The sequence below is a fragment of the Temnothorax americanus genome, unplaced genomic scaffold (assembly GCF_048541705.1).
Source record: "Temnothorax americanus isolate GAGA-0224 unplaced genomic scaffold, ASM4854170v1 Scaffold44, whole genome shotgun sequence".
NCBI lineage: Eukaryota > Metazoa > Arthropoda > Insecta > Hymenoptera > Formicidae > Temnothorax > Temnothorax americanus.
Genome location: NW_027509591.1, coordinates 486,051 through 510,000, shown reverse-complemented (window position 1 = coordinate 510,000; position 23,950 = coordinate 486,051). Strand labels below are relative to the sequence as shown.

Sequence of the window (23,950 nt, the reverse complement as noted above, 5' to 3'; positions counted from 1 at the left end):
AGCATGATCTCATAAATCCAAGACAATCCGCATATCGTCCAAGTCATAGCACTCAGTCGGCACTTCTGCGTGTTAGTAATGACATTAAGAGGGCGATTGACGGTGGGCTGGTAATGATTATGGTCCTTTTTGATTTCAGTAAGGCGTTTGACACAGTCCCGCATCTTCAACTTCTGATTAAACTAAAAGAGTTAGGTTTTCCTGACCCTTTTCTCATATGGATCTATTCATACTTAACGGGTCGTTCTCAGGCTGTGACCGATGATGCTGGTAATTTCTCGTCGTGGCTATCTACGTTATGTGGTGTACCTCAAGGCTCTGTGCTGGGTCCACCTATATTTTCCCTGTATATTAATGATATAAGTAAGGTCTTGTTAAATACAGAACACATGATGTTTGCCGATGACATCCAGATTTATCATGCGTGTCCACCTTCCGACATTCTTCACAATCTTAACTTAATCTATGTGGACGCTATTGCTATGTTCGATTATGCATCGGCAAACGGTCTGAAACTTAACCCTGCCAAATCTAAGGTTATTATATTTGGCAGTAGTAAAAATGTCAACAACATTGATTTTAACCTTCTTCCTTCTATAATTGTTAACAACATACAATTACCATTTGTTAGTGAGGTGAAAAATCTAGATGTCTGGTTTGAATCTAATCTCTCTTGGAGGAAACATATCATGCATGTTTCGCAAAAAGTTCACTGGGCGTTACACAAGCTGAAATTCAATAAAAACTCTCTCTCTACTGAGCTGAGGATTAAGCTTGTGATGACGTTAATTCTACCCCATTTAGATTATTGTTGCTTAGTCTATCATGGCTTGAGTGATGAACTGAACACCAGGGTACAGAGACTAGTGAACTGCTGCATTTTTTAGATTTATATATAACTTGCAGCGGGATGAGCATATTACTCAGTATAAGCGTCGCCTGGGATGGCTTTTGGTGGAAAACAGAAGGCGGTACTTTCTCGGGTGTCAGATGTATCGGATACTCTATTTGTCTTCACCTTTGTACTTAAGTGAACTTTTCACTCCACTTGACCCATTAGTCAAAAGATCTGACCGACTTTCTGCTTTGTCTCCTCAAATCTTTCATATTCCTGCTCACAGAACGGTCACCTATAGAAATTCCTTCCAACTTTCTTCCATATACTTTTGGCATTCTTTTCCCGATAAAATTACATCTGCATTTTTTCTTGCATTATTCAAAAGCCTTTTTCGTGAGTATTTGCTTTTGTCTGAATCTGAGTAGTGGGTCTTTTGGACTTTTGTTCTTGCGAATTGCTGTATTTCTATATTTTTTTTGTAGTTATTTTTGCGTAGCGTTATTCTCTTAGTTTTAAGTTGCATTAATTAGTTAGTTTTAAGTGCGTATTGTTTGGGAGAGAGCATGAACGGGTTCTATTACATGTGTTCATTGCATATTGTATTCATTCTTTGCCCTTTAGCTATTGCTTGGACATAATAAACTATCAATCAATCAATCAATCTCTCTTTCTCTCTTTCTGTTTTATCAAATATATCGCGATATCTAATATTGCGTCATAAATTCATGAAAGACGATTATCATTGTTTCTACATGTGTGACATAGCTAGGTTTCTCACAATCAGAAATATAATTATTCATTTTATTGATTTTTGTGTGTATATGGAATATTTCAAAGTAAAATACTCCTTTGTATCGGCTTTTTATCAAAAAGTTGTAAATAATCTAAAGCAATATCGTGATGTCAAAATGAGTAAATAAGACCACATTTGAATAAAAATATTACTGTTTTGGATATAAAGTACACTTGCTAATGTTTTTACATTTATTATTCAAGTCTTAACTTTTATTTTGATAGATAATCAAAACAGGTAATATTTCAAAATGCGGCTTAACTGATTTAATAATTATCTTCTAAGAAGAAGAAAACACTGCCTATTGTCGAATTATGGAGAAAGTAAAAATCTTATATCTCTTTCTTATTTATTTAAAAAAACCCTGAATGTTTAATAAAACTGTCGAAAGTATGGAACAATTTTTTAAGTAAAGTTTCTTTCTATATTGCAATCAATTTGATTCGTGTTGTAGCGTGTTGAAAGTCATGATAAATGTTTTATTTGTCAAACGCAAATACTGTCGCTAATCTCGCGAGATGTCCTATAGAATTAGGCTCAGCAGAACAAATATTCGAGAAGAGCATTTAAAATTTGATAACGCGACTCTATTATATATAATACTTACTTTAATTTCTCTTAATCTCGTACAAATTTTTATAACTTTTAAACTGATTGTATGTACATACAACCCAGGTAGCAGAATAACGTCTAAAGATGTCTTAATGGCGTCTAATTGACGTCTAGAGAGTCATTTGACGCCACTCTACTACCTGGGAAATTTCAACTTTCTCAGACTGGCGATTCTTGATATTACGTAGATTTCCTTACTCTCGGCCATATAACATCCGACGAATGGCGAAATCGATGAAAGTAATCTATCGAAGAATTCGTGACTTAGCTACTCTCGCGCACCTATAATCCACGTAAATCAGGTTATCATGATTTTGCAAAATGTAATAACTATTTTACCGCTTTCACGTATAAAGGGACATACTGCGCTCAGTGATAAATCTGTTTTTTTATGTAACTATAAAGAAAACTTTAACATTGCGATATGCGATCTTGTTTAGAAGCATAGCAAAAATGAATTTATATTAACACGTTATTGTTAATTGAAAATTGTTAATTAAGTTGTTAATTAAAAATATTAGATGTATTTTTGTTATAATGCACATGCTGTTGGTGATTATATATTATAGCTATTATATTATACAATAATCAATACGTTTATCGGTAAAATTTCTAAAAAATTAGTAACTTTATTACTGTATGTGAATTTGAGAATTTAACTGCTGTTTTATTTCATATGAATAAATTAATATAATGTATCAATAAAATAGAACGTATTTATAAACGGCGTCACTATAAGATAACACGCAATAACAAAGATATTCTTTGACGAATAAAATGTCAATATATGTATTTGTATATATATATTAACACACACGCGCACGTATGCACATACGCACACGTACAAACAGATAATCTTGAAAAATGTGGTTTTTTAATCGCTGCTGATATTGTATGGTATTAAAAGTATTATAGATTAGATATTTCATAAATCACATTATCTTTTTAAGAAAAATTAGTATATTATTAGCATTTTAAGGAATAAAAGTAAATTTTAAGCTGTGTAATATAATTCATTTGTTTTCATATTGAAGTAGTGACATGTTTTGGCTCTCAAAATAAGAATATTTCTTTGGAAGTGAGGTAAAAATTTAAAATACATAATTTATTTACATAATAATTTTATTATTTTATGATATTTTACGAATAAATACTTTTAAAAACTAATAGTCGACTTGTCATCAAGATATTTTGTCCAAAAAATCATTTTTATAAGTTTATATCAATCTGAATATAATTTTTATGTTATTTCTTACAAATTCTTTAAATATAGGATATTTAATATTAAAGAGAGTTACAATTAAGAAAAGATAATACTATATAATACATGTAAAAAATTAATATATGAAACATCTTAATTATATAAAAATATTGGTATGCTGTATATGTCACTAAACAAATTACAATTGTACAATTTTTTTATCAGTAATATTTAAAATTATATACATATTGTACGTACATTGTACGTTAAATATAAGATAAATATAGTACATAACATCGATAGCGCCATTTTTTTACATGTTTTAATTTATCGAGTCAATTTCTGTCTAATCTCTGCAAAAAATTGAATTCTTATTAATTTCTCGTGCATTAAGGGTAACGTTAAATAACTTTAGAACAATACATTATTTATACATTATATACAAGGCGTTGTAAAACGCCTATAATAAATAATATCTTTAAAAAACCTAAATTAATAATATAAATTAAAAAAACCTAAATTTAATAATATCTGTAGTTGTAACTCCTTAATCGCATGCTCGTTTACACACATGAAAAGATGTTATTTTATCCTTATTCAAAGAAATCTTGAAATCTTGATCTTGTCAAAGAAATAATTTTATAATTTTATCTTAATTTGGCAATGCAATCGTAAAAACTCGCTTAGTGTTACACATTTTTTTAAAACCGGATTTATAAGTTTTTATCTCTTCGTCAACGGGTGTAAAGTAATAACAACTAGTGTTATAAAATTGAATTTAACTAACATTTATTACGACATCTTATGTCGGTAGTTATAACTAATAGATATTACTAAACCCAATTAGTAACGTGTAAACTTAGTCGTATGCCCTGAACTATGATTCGTTTTCAAAATACAGGCTTTCACAAAATTGTGAAAAAAATATTAAAATTTCGAAAATTTGGAAAACGTTTAACGATATTTTATTCAAATTTAGTATGCGTACACACGGTATTAAGAACCATCTTTCAGTATCGATAAAACATTTTCAGATCCACCATCAGGGGCGTGCGTAAATATATTAAGTTTTCTTAATGAGAAAATGGTACGCCACTGTTCTATTCCAAGTTTAACAATTTTTTAAAATTCCTGAATTAAAACTACAAAAACTGCCTCCAGTGTTTTTTAAAACAATGCGTCGCTTTTGAAATAAAGTAAAAAATTGAAATTAAAAATTGTAAATACAATCATGTGTATCAATACTAAGTCAATATCGGTATTGGACCACTGAAAAATGGTTCTTCCCGCGAAAAACGATCTAATATGAATATAACTAAAATCATATTAAATCATATTAAATTTGGGTAAAATTCAAATTAATTCCAGATTTTATATTAAAATTATATTTGTTTAAATACAGTTTTAATTTGCACTTATTAAAATCAGTTATGTAGATTAAATATGATCCACAATAAAATAGGGCTTTAATTAAAATTTAATTAGATCACTTATGTGGATCATATAACACTTCGAATCAAATATGGTTTTAATTTGTATTTAATAAGATAACTTATGTGGATTATATATGATCCAGAACCATACATGATGCAGAATATTTATATATAAGACTTTAATAAAAAGTTAATGTGTTCTGTATGCGACTTTTACTCGATTCAATTGCGACTTTAACCCGAAGGGCCTAGCGGAGTAAGCATGTGAAATCGGCCCTTGATTATACAAAGCTGACATTAATGTCACAAGTTAGTACCAATATGATAAAACTTTCCACCAAATATTATTTAAAAAAATTCATTTTTTTAGAAGTTATGCAGGGAGAAAGTAAAATAAAGAAATATATTTTTCTCGAAAACCACTTGACCGATCTTGATGAAAAAAATATATGTTATGTAAACTAATAAAACTAATTAACAAAAAAATGTCTAAAATGTTTGCCAAAAAAAGACCAAAAAAAATATTTGAATTTTTAAATATTTTTTTTTAGGGTGATATTTTCGAGGTACCCCTTTGAAATTATTTTTACGAAAATTTCTCTTAAAATGTCCACTATAACATATATTTTTTTCAATTTTTTTTAAATGGTGGAACATAGTTAAAAATACGAAAATCGTAAGCGTCGCGTCACTCCGGCGCACAGTGCAGTGCCATTCCGCGTTGCGGGTGTTCGATGTAACTTTACTAGCACATATGTACGTCTGCAATTAGCCTATAATATGTATACTTTTTAATTTTTATAGTTTTTAGAGTTTACCACGTGGAGGTTGCACACGGTTTTAAACTCCTTATTGGGGTGCTTTTTTAACGGAGTCCCCTCGCCTTTCACTACGTTTCCGTAAAATCAGGGTGCTTTTTTAACGTGAGTCCCTTCGCCTCTCACTACGTTTCCGTAAAATCGGGGTGTTTTTTTAACGTGAGTTCCCTCGCTTTTCACTACGTTTCCGTAAAATCAGGGTGCTTTTTTAACGTGAGTCTCTTTGCTTCTCACTACGTTTCCGTAAAATCGGGGTGCTTTTTGAATGTAAGACCCCTCGTCTCTCATTACACCCTACACCTACGATTTATTTAATCTTCTTCACTATCACTGTCTATTACTGGAATGTTATTTGTTTTCTTAAACAGATCGCTAATGGGCTACGAACAATTGGATGCTGCTGTCATATTGCTGCAATTATATATTATCTATTTCATGCAAGATATTTAGCGAAAATTTTGAAACCAGCAGAAATACTGAGCGATCTGTTTAAAAAAACAAATAACATTCCAGTAATAGACAGTGATAGTGAAGAAGATTAAATAAAATCGTAGGTGTAAGGCGTAATGAGAAGCGAGAGATCTTACATTCAAAAAGCACCCCGATTTTACGGAAACGTAGTGAGAGGCGAAGGGACTCACGTTAAAAAAGCACCCTGATTTTACGGAAACGTAGTGAAAGGCGAGAGGACTCACGTTAAAAAAGCACCCCAATTTTACGGAAATATAGTGAGAGGCGAGGGGACTCACGTTAAAAAAGCCCCCAATAAGAAGTTTAAAACCGTACTGCAACCTCTACGTAGTAAACTCTGGAAACTATAAAAATTAAAAAGCATACATATTATAAGCTAATTGCAGACGTACATATGTGCTAGTATATAAATAAGTTACATCGAACACCCGCAACGCGGAATGGCACTGCACTGGTGCGCCGGAGTGACGCGACGCTTACAATTTTCGTATTTTTAACTATGTTCCACCATTTAAAAAAAATTGAAAAAAATATATGTTATAGTGGACACTTTAAGAGAAATTTTCGTAAAAATTTCAAAGAAGTACCTCAAAAATATCACCCTAAAAAAATATTAAAAAGTTCAAATATTTTTTTTGGTCTTTTTTTTGACAAACATTTTGGACATTTTTTTGTTAATTAGTTTTATTAGTCTACATAACATATATTTTTTTCATCAAGATCGGTCAAGTGGTTTTCGAGAAAAATACATTTCTTTATTTTACTTTCTCCCTGCATAACTTATAAAAAAGTGGATTTTTTTAAATAATGTTTAGTGGAAAGTTTTATCATATTGGTACTAACTTGTGACATTAATGTCAGCTCTGTATGATCAAGGGCCAATTTCACATGCTTATTCCGCTAGGCCCTTTGGTTTTAATTTGATTCTTATTAAAACGTAATTTTGTTTAAATAATGTTTAAATAATATTTGCGGTAAAATTTGTTTCTTTATTTGTCGAACTTAACATGTAAAATATTTGATTCAAATTAAAAAAAAAATAATATAGTCATATAAGATTATATATGATCAGATCAGAATATTGCATCTCAAAGTATCCGATAGATGGCATTCAATGTGATCTGTTTCTCGTAATTAAAATTTGACAAAGAGTGTTATAAGATAACGGTATCAAGAAGACACGACACTGTCTCGGAACGACACAATTTTTGTATCAGTTATATCGTGAAGTCTACTCTTATAATAAAGTAGCACGCTTAAAAAATAAAATTTTATATAATCTTGTTTAAGTTTAAATTGGTATAATTTTAAATTTAAAACAAAATTATATAAAATTCTAATAAGATCAAATAACATTTATATATGACAAATTTGACTTATATGATTTATATGATTATATTTGACTTATATGATTATATTTGACTTATATGATTATATTTGACTTATATATGATTATATTTAACAAATTAATTTTGAATTTATTACCATATTTAATCCACATTTGGCAAATTAAAACCATATTAACTCTGCATTTCTTTTGGTCTATGCGGCTAATTTTGCATATTTTAACAAAGCAAGGTCCAGTTTAATCCATATATAGATTAAATAAGATGGGGTACTTTAATTTGATTTAAATATGACATATTTAAATTATAATTGATTTGCATATTCGATTCTAATAAGATTCTTAATAAATTCATATAAGCTTTTAATACGGTTTTAATACAATCGTTTTTCGCGTAATACATGTACGCATACTAAATTTGAATAAAATATCTTTAAACGGTTTCTTTCGAAATTATTTTTTTTACAATTAACTTTGACACCCTGTATTTTAAAAACGAAGTAATTTAGAGCATATGTTTATAGGATTTTGTTTTCTAAAGTAAGCCACGAAACATCTTTAATTTTTGTACTTACTTAGGAAACACTCTGTATATTTTTACTACGTAACGTACATACGTACGTATGTACATCAAATCCGGCGAACAACTGAAATTGAGTCGAGCAGCTGATTTGTCGTCCATGTTTTCCGTCGCTCACACCCGGAGTGCGGCCGAACGGTAGCGAAGGTGACCGAAGACGCAATGAGAAGTCGGAGCGACTGGTCGGCGATGGCGAGTAACGAGCGAGGCGAAAATTGCCGAAGTATTCCGGCGCGAAAGCCGTTACCTGTCTGTCCTGTCTGTCGGTGTCGGTCAGTCGCGAAACGACAGTTCGCGCAGTTAGTCGTGGATTTTTAGTGAATTTGTTGATTTATCGCGCACGAACGCAATAACTACACCGCATTTCTCGTTTTTACGATAATCCGCGTGATTATTACAATCGCGGACCATCGTACGTCGTGTTATCGTGTCATGTAATCGTTGCGTAATCAACAGAGAGATAAAACGCTGAGGACTATTTAGCACGGTTGTTCCCGTGAGATCTTTCTCTATCGCCGGAAATGCGCGTGGCTATTTAAAAACTATTCGTTGCAATCGCGTTTATTACCGGAGCAACGAGTGATGTAAACTGTGGAATTTATGGTGATCAAGTCCAATATTTTGGAGTAATCTACTTGATATGACAGTAATACGATTTTGATTTTAAGGTAAGATTATATAGAATTTTGTTTAAGGGAACACACGTTTGAAAAATCTTGCTATCATCAAGGAGAATTCAATGCACTATACTGGAAACAGTAATGATGTACTGTATTGAATATTATACTATATAAAGAAATGTGATACTTATTTCTTGTAGTTACGAAGATAAATATTATTTTCTGATATAAAATCCATACATAACTAATTTTTTGCAGTTGATTACGGTAAACATCGTTTCTATAATGTTACGTTGGATAAAAAAATTACGCAGGAATTGTTGGGAATGTGATTACGTTTTGCATGAAATGTTTCAAACATCTCGAGACGTAAGCATGTATTTACGAAGAAGACATATTGTGATCCTATATACGTAAAATAAACACTTTAGCATAATTTATACTTTATTCAAACTAATTGCCGTGTCAAAAATAGCAACAAATGGAACTTGCAAATTGTTTGAGCAGTATATTAAAAAATTATAATGTTATTCAAATTATTATATTTTTTCAATTTTTTAATATTTTATTATTGATTTCTCATTAAAAGTAACGAGCAGTTTTATCCTTTGGTATATTCCGAAGATATTTAAAAATAATTGCATATTTATATTTATTATTTACATCTTTGCAGGATGTATTATTGAAATTGTCATATTAAGATATTTGTCTCATAATCGTATATTTAAAAAAAATTATGTCTAATTAGTTTTACGCAATATTATTTCAGTAATAAATAATGCATTACTTTTGTAATATATATAATATTTAAATAATATTTAAAATATAAATATAATTACTCTTATATAATATAATATTATTGTATTATATATGAAAATAATTATGTACTTATTTTATATTTATTTTACACAATTTGTATAAATAATAGATTTAGGATAATGTGAAGAGTACAGAAGCATTCGAGCTAGATAAGAATTAATACAATTGTGTAAACTGATAAAAATTTTTAGATATCTACGTATCGCAGATCGACATCAGAAAACTTGTCCCAATTTATTCCATCATAAATATAATCTATAAAAATGTTATCAATCATTTCGATTTGATCACCTTGGCAATTTTTGGATTAGAATTTGATCGATCATATAATACGTTAATGTTCATAGACTATAGTATTAGAGTCTAACTAAAATTTTTTTATTACATTTATACTGCTTTCTTTCGCAAGTATATTACGAATATTTGTATTTAATATTACAATGTCGATATGTATATATGTATAAACGATTATGTCGCACATTTTGTGATTATGTTTATGTATTGCGTCCGATGTTCCGATATTTACCTCGTCATTCGATGATTATACGGTTCGACCTTTCGAACGATCTTTTTTGCAGCAATTCTGTGAATTCTTAAATACATATACATATACACGTATCTATACATATATACACGCGCGCATTCTTTAATATATGCTACCTATCTTCAAACCTTGAGTAATGTTTTCTCATAAGAATTTTATTTACATTGATGATAAATATTCACAATATTTTCCACTTTTAATGAAGTTTTCTACGTTTTGCAGAGTGCAATCGTAAGCGACTTTATATCATTACATTTCATCGCAAGAACAATATTTAGAAACATATTTTGAAAAATATTGCAAATGATACACCCAATTTATGATACACTGAGAGAAAAAAATAATTGCAGTTACTACAATTTTACTATAATTTATAGTTATTTCTGGTGCCAACTACATTTTTATAGTTATTTTAACAATGTGAATTATAGCTACATACTACATTATTGTCATAGCTTTAACATGCATTCACTCAACCATAACATGGTTTTATACACTAGAACTTGTGATTTATGCATAGTAGAATAGAATATATTTATTTCTGCCTTCCGGCTTGAAATGGTTACACATACATATATCATACCTATAGACATTATACATTTTCATACAAATTATACATACAAATCAAATCCAACAAACAGAGCAAAATATTATAGCTTTAACAGTTTTCTGTCTCTGTATTTCGTTTTTCTCTTCTCTCCTCCAACTTCACCATCCATCTCTCTCCCTCTCCATTGCCATTCAAAATTTTTCTTACTCTCTCCCCTATTCCCCCTCCCATGTCATCGCCCCCCTCCCTCGCGCATCTCTCCAACGTATGCTCCCAAGTTTCTTCCTCTGCCTCGCATACTCTGCAACTTCTTTTCTCATCTGATTCCCAGTACCTCCCACCACGCATCTCGTTTCCTAGTCTGAATCTTGCTATCCTTGTTACCGATTTTTCTTTTCCTCCTCTTTCCAGATACTCAGGTCTTCCTATTTCTGCTGATTTATGCATAGTAAGTTGCACTATAAATATGATGAAAATAATCATAATTGAAAAATCTATACATATAAGATTATTTTTATTAATATATTAAAGCAATAATATAACTATATAAAAATAAGAACCTCAACCATAAATATTTTATTATGCAATTATAGTCGTAAATACCAAATACTTTTCTCTCAGTGTACGCTTTAATTTACAAATTTTTAAAATAATGAGAGAATGAGAGAGAGAGAGAGGGGGGAAGAGAAAGTAAAGGAACAGGTAAGAAAAGATTAAAAATGATGCACAGTAATTAAACATCACTATTTTTATAATATTATACATCATATTAAGATATTTACACACTATATTATTTGATAGTTAAGTTATCTGATAGAAATTGGGTGCGATCCACTTGGCGCTCCAAACGCTCTTGGAACATTTTATCCTTGTTGTTTATCAAATGTTAAACAAGGACAAAATGATGCTCTGAAGAGTTTAAAGCGTCTAGTGGATCGCACCCTATATCATATGGTTGCATTCACGATTGACATGAAAAAGATTTCCGCGAACCTCTCTTGCGCCACAATACTCACAATCACTTATAGTGACGTCACGTGCCGATTTAAACAGCGTGATATCGCTTATCGGCGTTGTGTATCTTCATATTTAAACTACGATTTTACGACTGACAAACAAGCGCCTGTTTTCTCTCAACGAGAAGATCGCGTTACGTCCTTTTTACCATAATCTCATCGCGCGCCGTTAGGAAAACGGTTGTAATCAATTTTAATTGCACGTCCCCTCGGCTCCGACTTCCGTTGCGCGAATTCCGCAAGGATGCCGACATTATGCGTCTTTATTGCAAGATGATTAACAAATCAGTCTCTTATCGAGTACCGTATACAATCGTTATTTCGATCTTTGAAAATTATAATAATCTAATATTAATGTCTTTAAACTTGGCAAGATTACTTTTCTGTCTTTTGCTATACATATATAGCAGGTGTGTTTTAAAATTGCCTTCTTAACTACAATTTTGCAATTGACTTAGTACCTTTATATACTATCAGATTAAATATTTGATTTACTTGGAGTGAAAACTTAATCTGACTGGAAATTTGGTTTAATTAGTAAAGAGGTAGTCTTTACTTTTTTTTATGTATATAGAGACTTCCATGAATATATATATATAAAACTTATTGAAAATATTTTAAAGATATATTCTTTGATAAGATTGAAATTACCATTACCGTTTAAATTATTGTAATATAAGTCTCTATTTATTATCACCAATGTTCAGTTAATTAATTTCCTGTTTAAAAAAAATATGTTTTAAACATATTTTTTGCTACATTGAATTACGTTCATATCGCTATAATTTGACTTTATGTAAGATCTAAACGTAATCTTGATCAACTTAATATATGATTTAATAGTTTTTTTTATCTCCCAATAGTTACTCTATACATTCAAAATGTAGTCATATGATTATATAAGTTACGCTTTTCTTCGTGCGTTGCCGTAAGATTGGCTTGCGTGTCGTGCAACGCAAGATTCTCACGTAAGGCGTAAGACGCTACGACAATGTTCGTGTGCCCTTACTAAGAAACGTCGTCGTCGTCGTCGCCGTACGTACCGTTGCTTTTGCATCGATAGATGGCATTTGAGACTATTGAAAAGAGACAGCATATACGTACGTGTGCGTGTGCGCTCAGTGCAGATATACATTTGTGGACACTGTAGGAATATCCCAAAATGGACAAGTTTGTATATCCATATGCTATCTTTCTATGCCAACGCCATCTGCATGTAATTCCGATCCTGGGGGTCGATTGTGTATCTTGAAACGAGGTGAAAATTACAAAAGTGAACAGATTTTACTAGATTTCGACAAATGAAATCGTAGATACATCAGTAAACTTCCTCACTTTTGTAATTTTCACCTTGTTTCAAGATACACAATCGACCCCCTGATCTTTTTCTGTTTCCTTTTATGGTCGGGCAGGCCGGGATCTCATATCGATCACGTCGAAAATTATATACGTTATTTATATCAAAGGTAATCCTTTTTCTTCTTTTACATCTAAAAATCGTATTGTGTGCCATTGGCTTTATATCATTATAATGATATATAAGAGTTAGATCCTTTTAACCTATTAAAATTTATATATATGCAGTTTTTACAATCAAATCGAATAACCTCAATCGTGGCACGAAACAATTAATTACTATATATATGTTTACACGCGAGCGTTACTTCTGTAGTAACTTAACGATAATTTATCTGCGTAAACGGGGTTTTGTAGTATAAACTTATAATTCACTCCAGGTAAATGAGTAAATTACTACAGAAGTAACGCTATCACGTTACCTAACCTAACCTAAACGTAGTAAATTTCACAGTTCAGTCAGAAATATTTTGTACTATCACATCTGCGTTGCTCTCTTGCTGAACAACATTAAATATGTAATTAAAACGCATAAGTAGTCTAAATTTGTCTGAAAAAAGATTTATATTTGTAAATTTTTATGTGTATTGTCGGTGCTTTATACAAGGTATCTCTAAAGTCTGACCCATCAGCGCCTTGGATCTCGGAAACGGCTTTAGATATGGAAAAATGTTTCAGATAAAAGTTGTAGGATATAAAAGGGGGCAGATAATGAAAATATGGACTTGACCTCGAATGACCTTTTTAAGGCCAAGTCAATGTGATCAAAGTTTTTTTAAATAAAACCCCCATTTTTTATTACATATTCTTGTAGCCCTTGTCGGAGACGTTTTCAAAACACTATAATGAAGCTCTCTTTCATTAAGAACTTCTTGACATATTTTAAATTTTGTTATGCTACTATTAATTTAAAATATGAAATATCTCGTAAAATATTCATTTTTTGATGACTTTACCTTAATATTTTTTTACATAGAATAATGAAAAGAATCGAATAATAATATTAATTTTTGCATTTTACAATATTGCAAAATTAAATATTTCTACAAAATACAATCAAATAATTTTTTTTTACAAAAATTGATTTTTTTTATTATTTTGCGTATAAAAATATAAAGTCATCGAAAAGTGAATACTTGACGAGATATTTCATATTTTATATTAAAAATATAACAAAATTTAAAATATCTTAGGAAATTCTTAATAAAAGAGAGCTTCATTATAGTGTTTTGAAAACGTCTTGACAAGGGCAAGAATATGCAATAAAAAATGGGATATTCTATTTAAGAAAACATAGATCACATTGACCTGGCCTTGAAAAAATCACTCAAAGTCAATTCCATATTTTTATCATCTGTCCCGCCCTTTAATATCCTACAACTTTTATCTAAAACATTTTGCCATATCTAAAGCTGTTACTGGGGTACAGGGGGCTGGGTCAGACTTTAGAGAGACCCTATATAATAACTATAACTATAGTTATATTTCAAATATATAATTATGTCTATATTATGTTTTTTTTTCTCTATTTAAAAAGTGCTCTACTGTGTGTGTAAAACAGCGGAAAATTGAAAAAAAGTTGAGCAAGCCATTAAAACTTGGCTGAGACGTGCAAAAGAAAGGGCAGGAAAAGAAGCAAAAAAAAAAAAAACATTCTTCATTGTGAACATTTGCATTTGCACATGCAATTTGTGAATTTATTTTATTTTTGCTCATTTTGAATCATTTTTGTTTAAAACAATGCAAAAATATGAAGTTGGAGTAAAATTTTTAGAAAATCTGAGAATTTTTTTTTACAAATTTTGAGTAAACACTCTTATTAAAATTTCAACATTAGTTTTTATAACTATTTTATACAAATTGCTGTTTTTTTTTTAATTAATTTGCAATACGCGTGTGCAATACGTTTAACAATACGTGTATGTGTGTGTGGATACATACATATATACATACATATATGTATATATTTTATATAATTTTTAAAATAAATACATTATTTTAAAATATTTATACATTTAATTGTTTTTTTACCCTTTTAATGTAAATTACAATTCTGGATGTTTCCTTTTATCATGTCTATAGGACGTCCATAGGATATCCTGTGAACATGTTTTAAAGATATAAGTATGTCCACCAATTTCATAAACAGATTTTATGGATGTCCATAGTAGATCTGTTAAAAAATGTCTAATAGACGTTAAACGGATGACCTATGGACATCCTCAATATCCTTAAAAGACGTCTTATGGATGTCTATCGGATATCCGTGTGCTGTCTAGGCTTGCTATTTCTTAAGATGAGTAAAAGAAATTTAGTAAAGGAAATTTTGTATATCCTACATATCCTACATATTGTATCTACATTTTATTCTAAAACATCTACATTTCGATCCGTTATCAAATCGTATATCTATTATATTTCAATATATTTCTTATTTAAGGTAAACGCACGCGCACTTACTTGTGACCCTGATCATATCTTTGACCATTTGCGGATTTTTATTAAACTAGGCAGAAGTTTTTAATAATTCATCTTCAAAAAGCATATTCATCATGTGTTGCGATTAATAAGCCACGATTTGATATGTGGACTAACAAAATACTCGTAAAAATGTGATATAAGGCGCTCGAGTGTACCGACCAGTGGCAGATTGAGCGCATTTTTACCGACGGCGATAGTAGATCTGGCGTTTGTCACGACACAGTCATGCTGGGTCTACAATGTGAGTCGTGGGTCGTGGGAAATTGACCAATCACAGTCGAATTTGACGAGAATAATCGTCTGTAATTGATAAATTTCTTGCGATTCGCGACTTGCGACTGCTTGCGACTCGCATTGTAGACTCCGCATCACAGTTTGTTACGTCGTCAAAAACAAACCTTCGTGAACCTGGAGTCCGACTTTACGAAAATTAAAAATTAATAATATAATTTGTTTGTACTTCGTTTGTACCCGTTTGTACCACTTTTTATTTCGTTTGTACCTCAAAGGGTTCGGAGATATAAGGTGGTTAAAAATGACCAGAACCCAACTTTAAGATACTTTAATTTCATTAATGTCATTCGATAGAGAATCGTTTGTACCCGTTTGTACCACTTTTCATTTCGTTTGTACCTCAAAGGGTTCGGAGATATAAGGTGGTTAAAAATGGCCAGAACTCAACTTTAAGATATTTTAATTTCATTAATGTCATTCGACAGAGAATCGTTAGTACCCGTTTGTACCGCTTTTCATTTCGTTTGTACCTCAAAAGGTTCGGAAGTACAATTATTTTAAATTATTAGACCTAACGCTAAAACAGTAAATCCGCTATTTTTTAAGATATCGCGAAACGGTCAACGGGATTCGACAGAGAATCGTTAGTACTCGTTTGTACCGCTTTTCATTTCGTTTGTACCTCAAAGGGTTCGAAAATACAATTATTTAAAATTATTAGACCTAACGCTAAAACAGTAAATCCGCTATTTTTTAAGATATCGCGAAACGGTCAACGGGGTTCGACAGAGAATCATTAGTACCCGTTTGTACCGCTTTTCATTTCGTTTGTACCTCAAAGAGTTTGAAAATACAATTATTTAAAATTATTAGACCTAACGCTAAAACAGTAAATCCGCTATTTTTTAAGATATCGCAAAACGGTCAACGGGATTCGACAGAGAATCGTTAGTACTCGTTTGTACCGCTTTTTATTTCGTTTGTACCTCAAAGGGTTCGAAAATACAATTATTTAAAATTATTAGACCTAACGCTAAAACAGTAAATCCGCTATTTTTTAAGATATCGCGAAACGGTCAACGGGATTCGACAGAGAATCATTAGTACTCGTTTGTACCGCTTTTCATTTCGTTTGTACCTCAAAGGGTTCGAAAATACAATTATTTAAAATTATTAGACCTAACGCTAAAACAGTAAATCCGCTATTTTTTAAGATATCGCAAAACGGTCAACGGAGTTCGACAGAGAATCGTTAGAAAACCTTCAGGTATGTCTAGTTAAATTTTTGAGATAAAACTTTGAATGGTTTGAATAGTTAACAAATGGTGATTGTTTTTTTCTACGTGGGGGTCCAATGGATCTCGTGTGACCATTATGAAATTATTCGGAGGTGTGACCGCATCGGGTAAATCTATTGCATAATTGTTATATTCCTGCGCTTAGTGTAATCCGGAACTAACGACGAGGACGTGACAGGATTCTAGTTCCATTTTGTTTTTTTTTTGCTTTTTTATAATACTTTTTTGTTTTTTTTTGTTTTTAAAAATATATTTTGTTTTTTTTATTTATTTTATATTTTATGTTTATTATATATATATATATATATATATATATATATATATATATATATATATTAATAAACTATTTTAATTATATAAAAGAATAAAATATTAAAAATTATAAAATAATAATAATATATTATTTATTGAATATGCCAATATCTATGTGCCAGGGACCTTTTCCTTTTTACTTTAATATTTCAGAATGTTTGTTTCATGTCCCCTCATGTCTCTTTATTGCTTATGTTTCTTTTACATACATTAGCATTGCTAATTTTCTCTTTTGTAGCAATGCTCTTGCTGTTATTAGGATTGGTGTTCTATTGGCACCTAAGTCGTTATGAACCTCCCATCGCCCGGTTATTCGACGGATGTACGCCACGTAATGTCCGACATATTTTGGATTTGAATTCCCAATATATTCTATGGCAGAAACTAATCTATAATTTAATTTGCCAACTATTAACTTTGAGGGAATTTGTGAAATAGTAAATACTCCAGGCCAGTTTTTGTAACCCATGTTTGCAGCAAGTTTTACCCATTGCAAGCATTCGATGTCGATGAAGAGATGATTTCCACTAGAAACTTTTGAAAGTACATTGTTCGACCCACATCGAATGCAATTCTTATAGAATTTATCACATATTTGATCATTAATAGAACTTTCAAGAGCCTGCATACCTTTTTCATAGAAAGGCTTTGTATTTATGTCAATAACCGGGCGATTATCGATAATATCACCACAATCACAACATTGCTGCGTGATTTGATACGAAGGTTCGTTGGTTAATAAGTTTGAAGAAACCAAGTTACTAATGTTGGAATGGCAATTAATTTCATTATTTTTCACCTCGAATATTATGCTCAGTAGCGTCGATTGTTTCTTATATGTTTGGGCAACTGCTCCATAAGTTGAAAATATTTTTATGAAATCATAAAACTCATTCTTCGAAACCGTAATATAATTATGATAACTGGCCCAATCTCGGTAATATGCTAACACGGACTGCGCAACTGTATCAAACGGGCACGTGTTGTAAAATGTCACATCTTTTCCTGCTACGCGAACTCGCCCCAATAGTTGTCCGTTTTTTAATAACGGTAAATTAGCGTTTCTACTAGGCTTCTGAAGAATGTTTTCAATGTCCGGACACGGAGTTAAATACTTGCCCCGTTTTGACGTTTTTACATTTAATTTTTCTTTGAGAAGATTAGCATCAGGCTCATCGACGACGCTATCAACCATTGGACATAGAATTTCATACTTTGTTCGTTTTGCCTGATTTTCGATGTTACATGATTCGGTTCTTGACAAATTTTTTCCAACCCAGTTTTCTTCTTCGTATAAAAATGAATAAATTCCTTCAAAATGCTTTACATTCATCTCAGCTTTCTCAATAGTTGTCTCATTAGATGTCGAAAACTCCGAGATTTCAGTTTCACGGAATTTTGAAACTGCATCAAGTTCTATGGGTTCTTCATGTGAAACACTGAGTTTTTCAATTTCACCACAGTTCGAAATTTCTTCTATTTCTAATTTAGTGTCGATTTTTGAGATCATGTCAAGTTTTGATACCGCATTTTCTGATTTTGAGATTTCTGAGATAGACACATCCAGTTTCGAAATTTCATTCGATGTAATAATTATTTGAGATTTATCAGTGGAATCGCAAGCAGCGTTCAAAAGTTTTTCGGTGCCGGAAATTGATCGTATGTGTTTTATTATAAACTTGTCAACACGAAGATTTCGATCACCTTTTAAAATCAGATTTTTTAATTCACAAAAATATTCTTCGCTTCGCGAAGAAGTTGCAACGGTCCCATTTGGTGCCAATACGCATGTCCAAAGAGTAAAATGTTTACTTATTCTTAGAAGACTATTCGCGAAATTCGGACACCAATATGGATTTGGTCGGTCACCTATTTGTGCTCTCTGTTTACAATCATTTTCAAGTTCTTTCAAAAAAATACTCAATTTTCCGGTTACGTCGAACTCGAAAGTTTCAAGATCCACTGCAAAATTATCTTCGGAATTATCATTTTCATAATTTATTTCTTTTTCTATTACAGCATCGATTTCTTTTTCGTTTACTGATTTAATGTTCTGGATCAGTTTTTTTTGGGCACTAAAGCAGTTGTTATTTGAATTTACGTCCTCGGTCTCAGAAAAAGCTACTATCAGAGTGTCGCGTAACAAGCTTTCGAAGCTTTTAAATGTTGTGCATTTTGCGAGAAGTCCAATGCATCGAAGAAAAAATTCTTTTACACGTATATGAGTATTACGAAAGCATTTCCAACGAGTGACAAGCTTGATAAGATGAGCAATATCGATTCTTATGTAACAACGTGGTTTTGTAATGGAACAATTTCCTTCAGCAAGCGCAAAACATCTATCGACATATGTATTAAGATCAATTGTTTCGAATGCCAAGCAAACAGCATTTAAAAGTGCCAAGGCATAATTGATAACAATTTCCGTAGGACACGGTACGCCAGAACGTAACCATTCGCGTAACCAATAAGATAAAATATTCGCATCATGCTTTTCCGAAATCATCTGGACAACTGGCAAGATTTTCGTATTAAATGGAATTACACCTTGATAAAGATATACCGTTGAACTTGATCCATCTGGTTTTGTAATGCTTCGAACAATCGAACCCGTCGCATCTATGCTTAGACTACCAATTTTTGACATGTCTTTGCAATATTTTTTATACAGAAAGATTTGTTCCGGACTCCAGTACATCGCGAAGAACTTATCGTATCCAATTTCTCGAACAGTCCCCACGAATTCGGGGCGATATTTTAATTCACGCATCGATTCAAGAACATCGACACCTTTACGAAGTCCTAATTCACGATCGCTTTCCGTTTGCTTTGCCTTGCGCAGAACATCTTCGTTGTACAAATGCGCGGGAACTTTATCGCCGAATTCCATAAGCTCATTAGCTTTTTGTCTACGCCAAGCATACGTTGATTGGGCAGTGACTTCCTTAGCGACCCGTTTTCTGTTCTCTCCTCGCAGTTGGCGCTTCTTTTTATGCTCAATTTCTTTTGTGTTACTTGTTGACACTTGCAGTGTGAGTCCATTTTCGGTTGGTTTGTCTAAAGCGTACAAATTAATTTCAACATTACATTCAGTACAAGAACCTTTTATCATCACATATAATTCCCCGGGATTCTCGTTAATTTTCGGATTTTTAAAAGTATAACAACATGGCAATTTATGTTCTCGCCACAATTGCTCCTGAAGTATATCAGTCCAACCCCGTCGTAATACTTTATAATTCTTATCTTTGTACGATACATCACGCGCACGAATACTATTCCAATCATCGCCTGAAATAGTGATTGTCGCTCTAAGTGGTGATAATAATTCACGAGACGCATTCATTGACCAGTTTGAGTGATTTGAGTCACAACTGCGATTTTTTTTCGAAGTTGATATTTCGAGATTTTGCCCAACGCCGTGCCATTCTCTCAGCATATCCTGGATTTTGTGATCATTCCGAGAAATGTATAAATACATGTGCTTTATCGATATTTCGTTTCGCATTTTTAGGACTGCGTCATTCCAAACGCTTTGCGATAATGATTTTAGTTCTCCGCTATCGTCGAAAAACATCAAATCTTTTATTGAATCAAAAATAATTTGGACAGGAAATTTTGCTGCGCGTGGCATGTTTATCGGCTTTTTCTGCGAATCAGTTTAATCACTAAACTTGTATTCTCAAAATTAGAAAAATTTTCCGCTTATAGTCAGAGAACTAGAAAACTAAAGTTACTGAACCTTTACAATCTATGCGAGCATATTAAGCACGAGTAAATAGAAGTCGCCCTGTACAGGAATAAAGGGTAATGTAAATAGCACAATTTTAAATACAGTAAATAAGTTATTAAAAATAAAAGAGACAGATTAAAAAAGTATTACGGAAACAGAAAAATAAAGAAATTAAAAGGGTAATACGGAATTCGAGAAGATAGATGTATGATAAAAAGTGAATCGAAATTTGCAAATAACGTCTGTTTTACTTATCGTAAATATACGTTTAAATCAAGCCTTGTCAAAGTCAACTCGCGAGCTGAACGCGCTTCCACCTATCCGTCGTCTCGCTAGATTACGGGCCTGTCCGAAGTCAGCTCGTAAGCCGAACGCGCTTCCACCTCCCTGCCCTCTCACTAGTTAAATCATTTAAATGTACTAGTTTGTATCTTAAAAGAATGAGATATAAAGATGCCAGGTTGCATATACAAGTAGCAAGAAACCACAGAAAAGGGACACAAGCGCGAACGCGTGCGACGCAGGACGTTCTCGGCAGTGTAGTGACAACGGCAACAACGCGATGCTCTTCTGTTCGAGACGCGCCGGCAGCCAATGTTGATATATAGCCGTGCTATCGTACTATAGCTTGAGCGATTGAATCGTTTGTCACATACTATCTCCACGTGATATTTTATTCATTTTTAATATTTAATAACTTGATTATTATTACGAATTTCGCAAAACGGTATAAAACTTCTAGTTCATCTTATTCCATTTTACTTCCTTGCAAACGATGGCAAGGGTGTATTAAGCCTCTATAGAATTTAATATCATTACTTCACTTTTCAATTATATTGTTGAAAAGTTACCGAAAACCGTATTTTGTTGCTATTGAAATAATATAGTAATATATATAGTTCGGGAGTACAAGTAAATATTAATGATAGAAAAACAGATCGTAAACATATTTCGATCACGAAAAATAGCCAATATACTCCTGTCATTTTTGACCAGATTGTATATATATCTACTCCTTAAGGCACAAATGATTCTTTATCAAATGACGTTAATGAAATTAAAATAACTCGAAGATAATTCTGACCATTTATTAATCACTTTGCATTTGTTTAACCTTTGAAGTAAAAAAAATGAAAAGAGGTACAAACGGGTACAACCAATTCTCTGTCGAATCCCGTTGACCGTTTCGCGATATCTTAAAAAATAGCGGATTTACTGTTTTAGCGTTAGGTCTAATAATTTTAAATAATTGTATTTTCGAACCCTTTGAGGTACAAACGAAATGAAAAGCGGTACAAACGGGTACTAATGATTATCTGTCGAATCCCGTTGACCGTTTCGCGATATCTTAAAAAATAGCGGATTTACTGTTTTAGCGTTAGGTCTAATAATTTTAAATAATTGTATTTTCAAACCCTTTGAGGTACAAACGAAATGAAAAGCGGTACAAACGGGTACTAATGATTATCTGTCGAATCCCGTTGACCGTTTCGCGATATCTTAAAAAATAGCGGATTTACTGTTTTAGCGTTAGGTCTAATAATTTTAAATAATTGTATTTTCAAACCCTTTGAGGTACAAACGAAATGAAAAGCGGTACAAACGGGTACTAATGATTATCTGTCGAACCCCGTTGACCGTTTCGCGATATCTTAAAAAATAGCGGATTTACTGTTTTAGCGTTAGGTCTAATAATTTTAAATAATTGTATTTTCAAACCCTTTGAGGTACAAACGAAATGAAAAGCGGTACAAACGGGTACTAATGATTATCTGTCGAACCCCGTTGACCGTTTCGCGATATCTTAAAAAATAGCGGATTTACTGTTTTAGCGTTAGGTCTAATAATTTTAAATAATTGTATTTTCGAACCCTTTGAGGTACAAACGAAATGAAAAGCGGTACAAACGGGTACTAATGATTATCTGTCGAATCCCGTTGACCGTTTCGCGATATCTTAAAAAATAGCGGATTTACTGTTTTAGCGTTAGGTCTAATAATTTTAAATAATTGTATTTTCAAACCCTTTGAGGTACAAACGAAATGAAAAGCGGTACAAACGGGTACTAATGATTATCTGTCGAATCCCGTTGACCGTTTCGCGATATCTTAAAAAATAGCGGATTTACTGTTTTAGCGTTAGGTCTAATAATTTTAAATAATTGTATTTTCAAACCCTTTGAGGTACAAACGAAATGAAAAGCGGTACAAACGGGTACTAATGATTATCTGTCGAATCCCGTTGACCGTTTCGCGATATCTTAAAAAATAGCGGATTTACTGTTTTAGCGTTAGGTCTAATAATTTTAAATAATTGTATTTTCAAACCCTTTGAGGTACAAACGAAATGAAAAGCGGTACAAACGGGTACTAATGATTATCTGTCGAATCCCGTTGACCGTTTCGCGATATCTTAAAAAATAGCGGATTTACTGTTTTAGCGTTAGGTCTAATAATTTTAAATAATTGTATTCCGAAACCCTTTGAGGTACAAACGAAATGAAAAGCGGTACAAACGGGTACTAATGATTATCTGTCGAATCCCGTTGACCGTTTCGCGATATCTTAAAAAATAGCGGATTTACTGTTTTAGCGTTAGGTCTAATAATTTTAAATAATTGTATTTTCAAACCCTTTGAGGTACAAACGAAATGAAAAGCGGTACAAACGGGTACTAATGATTATCTGTCGAATCCCGTTGACCGTTTCGCGATATCTTAAAAAATAGCGGATTTACTGTTTTAGCGTTAGGTCTAATTAATTTTAATAATTGTATTTTCAAACCCTTTGAGGTACAAACGAAATGAAAAGCGGTACAAACGGGTACTAATGATTATCTGTCGAATCCCGTTGACCGTTTCGCGATATCTTAAAAAATAGCGGATTTACTGTTTTAG

General features: G+C 32.0%; 2 protein-coding genes across 21 annotated transcripts in view; one reads left to right on the top strand and one right to left on the bottom strand.

Annotated features, from left to right (window-relative positions):
• Positions 1-23,950, top strand: part of LOC143903155 (uncharacterized) — a 368,826-nt gene that overhangs the window by 35,381 nt on the left and 309,495 nt on the right. The window contains exons 1-2 of one of the 20 annotated variants that reach the window (XM_077416610.1): positions 8,318-8,759; positions 8,970-9,080. The exons of 18 other annotated variants lie outside the window; for them this stretch is intronic. In XM_077416610.1, the coding sequence (XP_077272736.1) occupies positions 9,055-9,080 (26 nt within the window). In that variant the 5' untranslated portion in view covers positions 8,318-8,759; positions 8,970-9,054. Of the gene's footprint in view, positions 1-8,317; positions 8,760-8,969; positions 9,081-23,950 lie in introns of those variants that run through there. One more of the 20 variants, XM_077416611.1, reaches the window with a different exon arrangement.
• The window catches only part of LOC143903171 (uncharacterized), a 188,981-nt gene that overhangs the window by 60,650 nt on the left and 104,381 nt on the right, over positions 1-23,950 (bottom strand). The window lies entirely within an intron of this gene.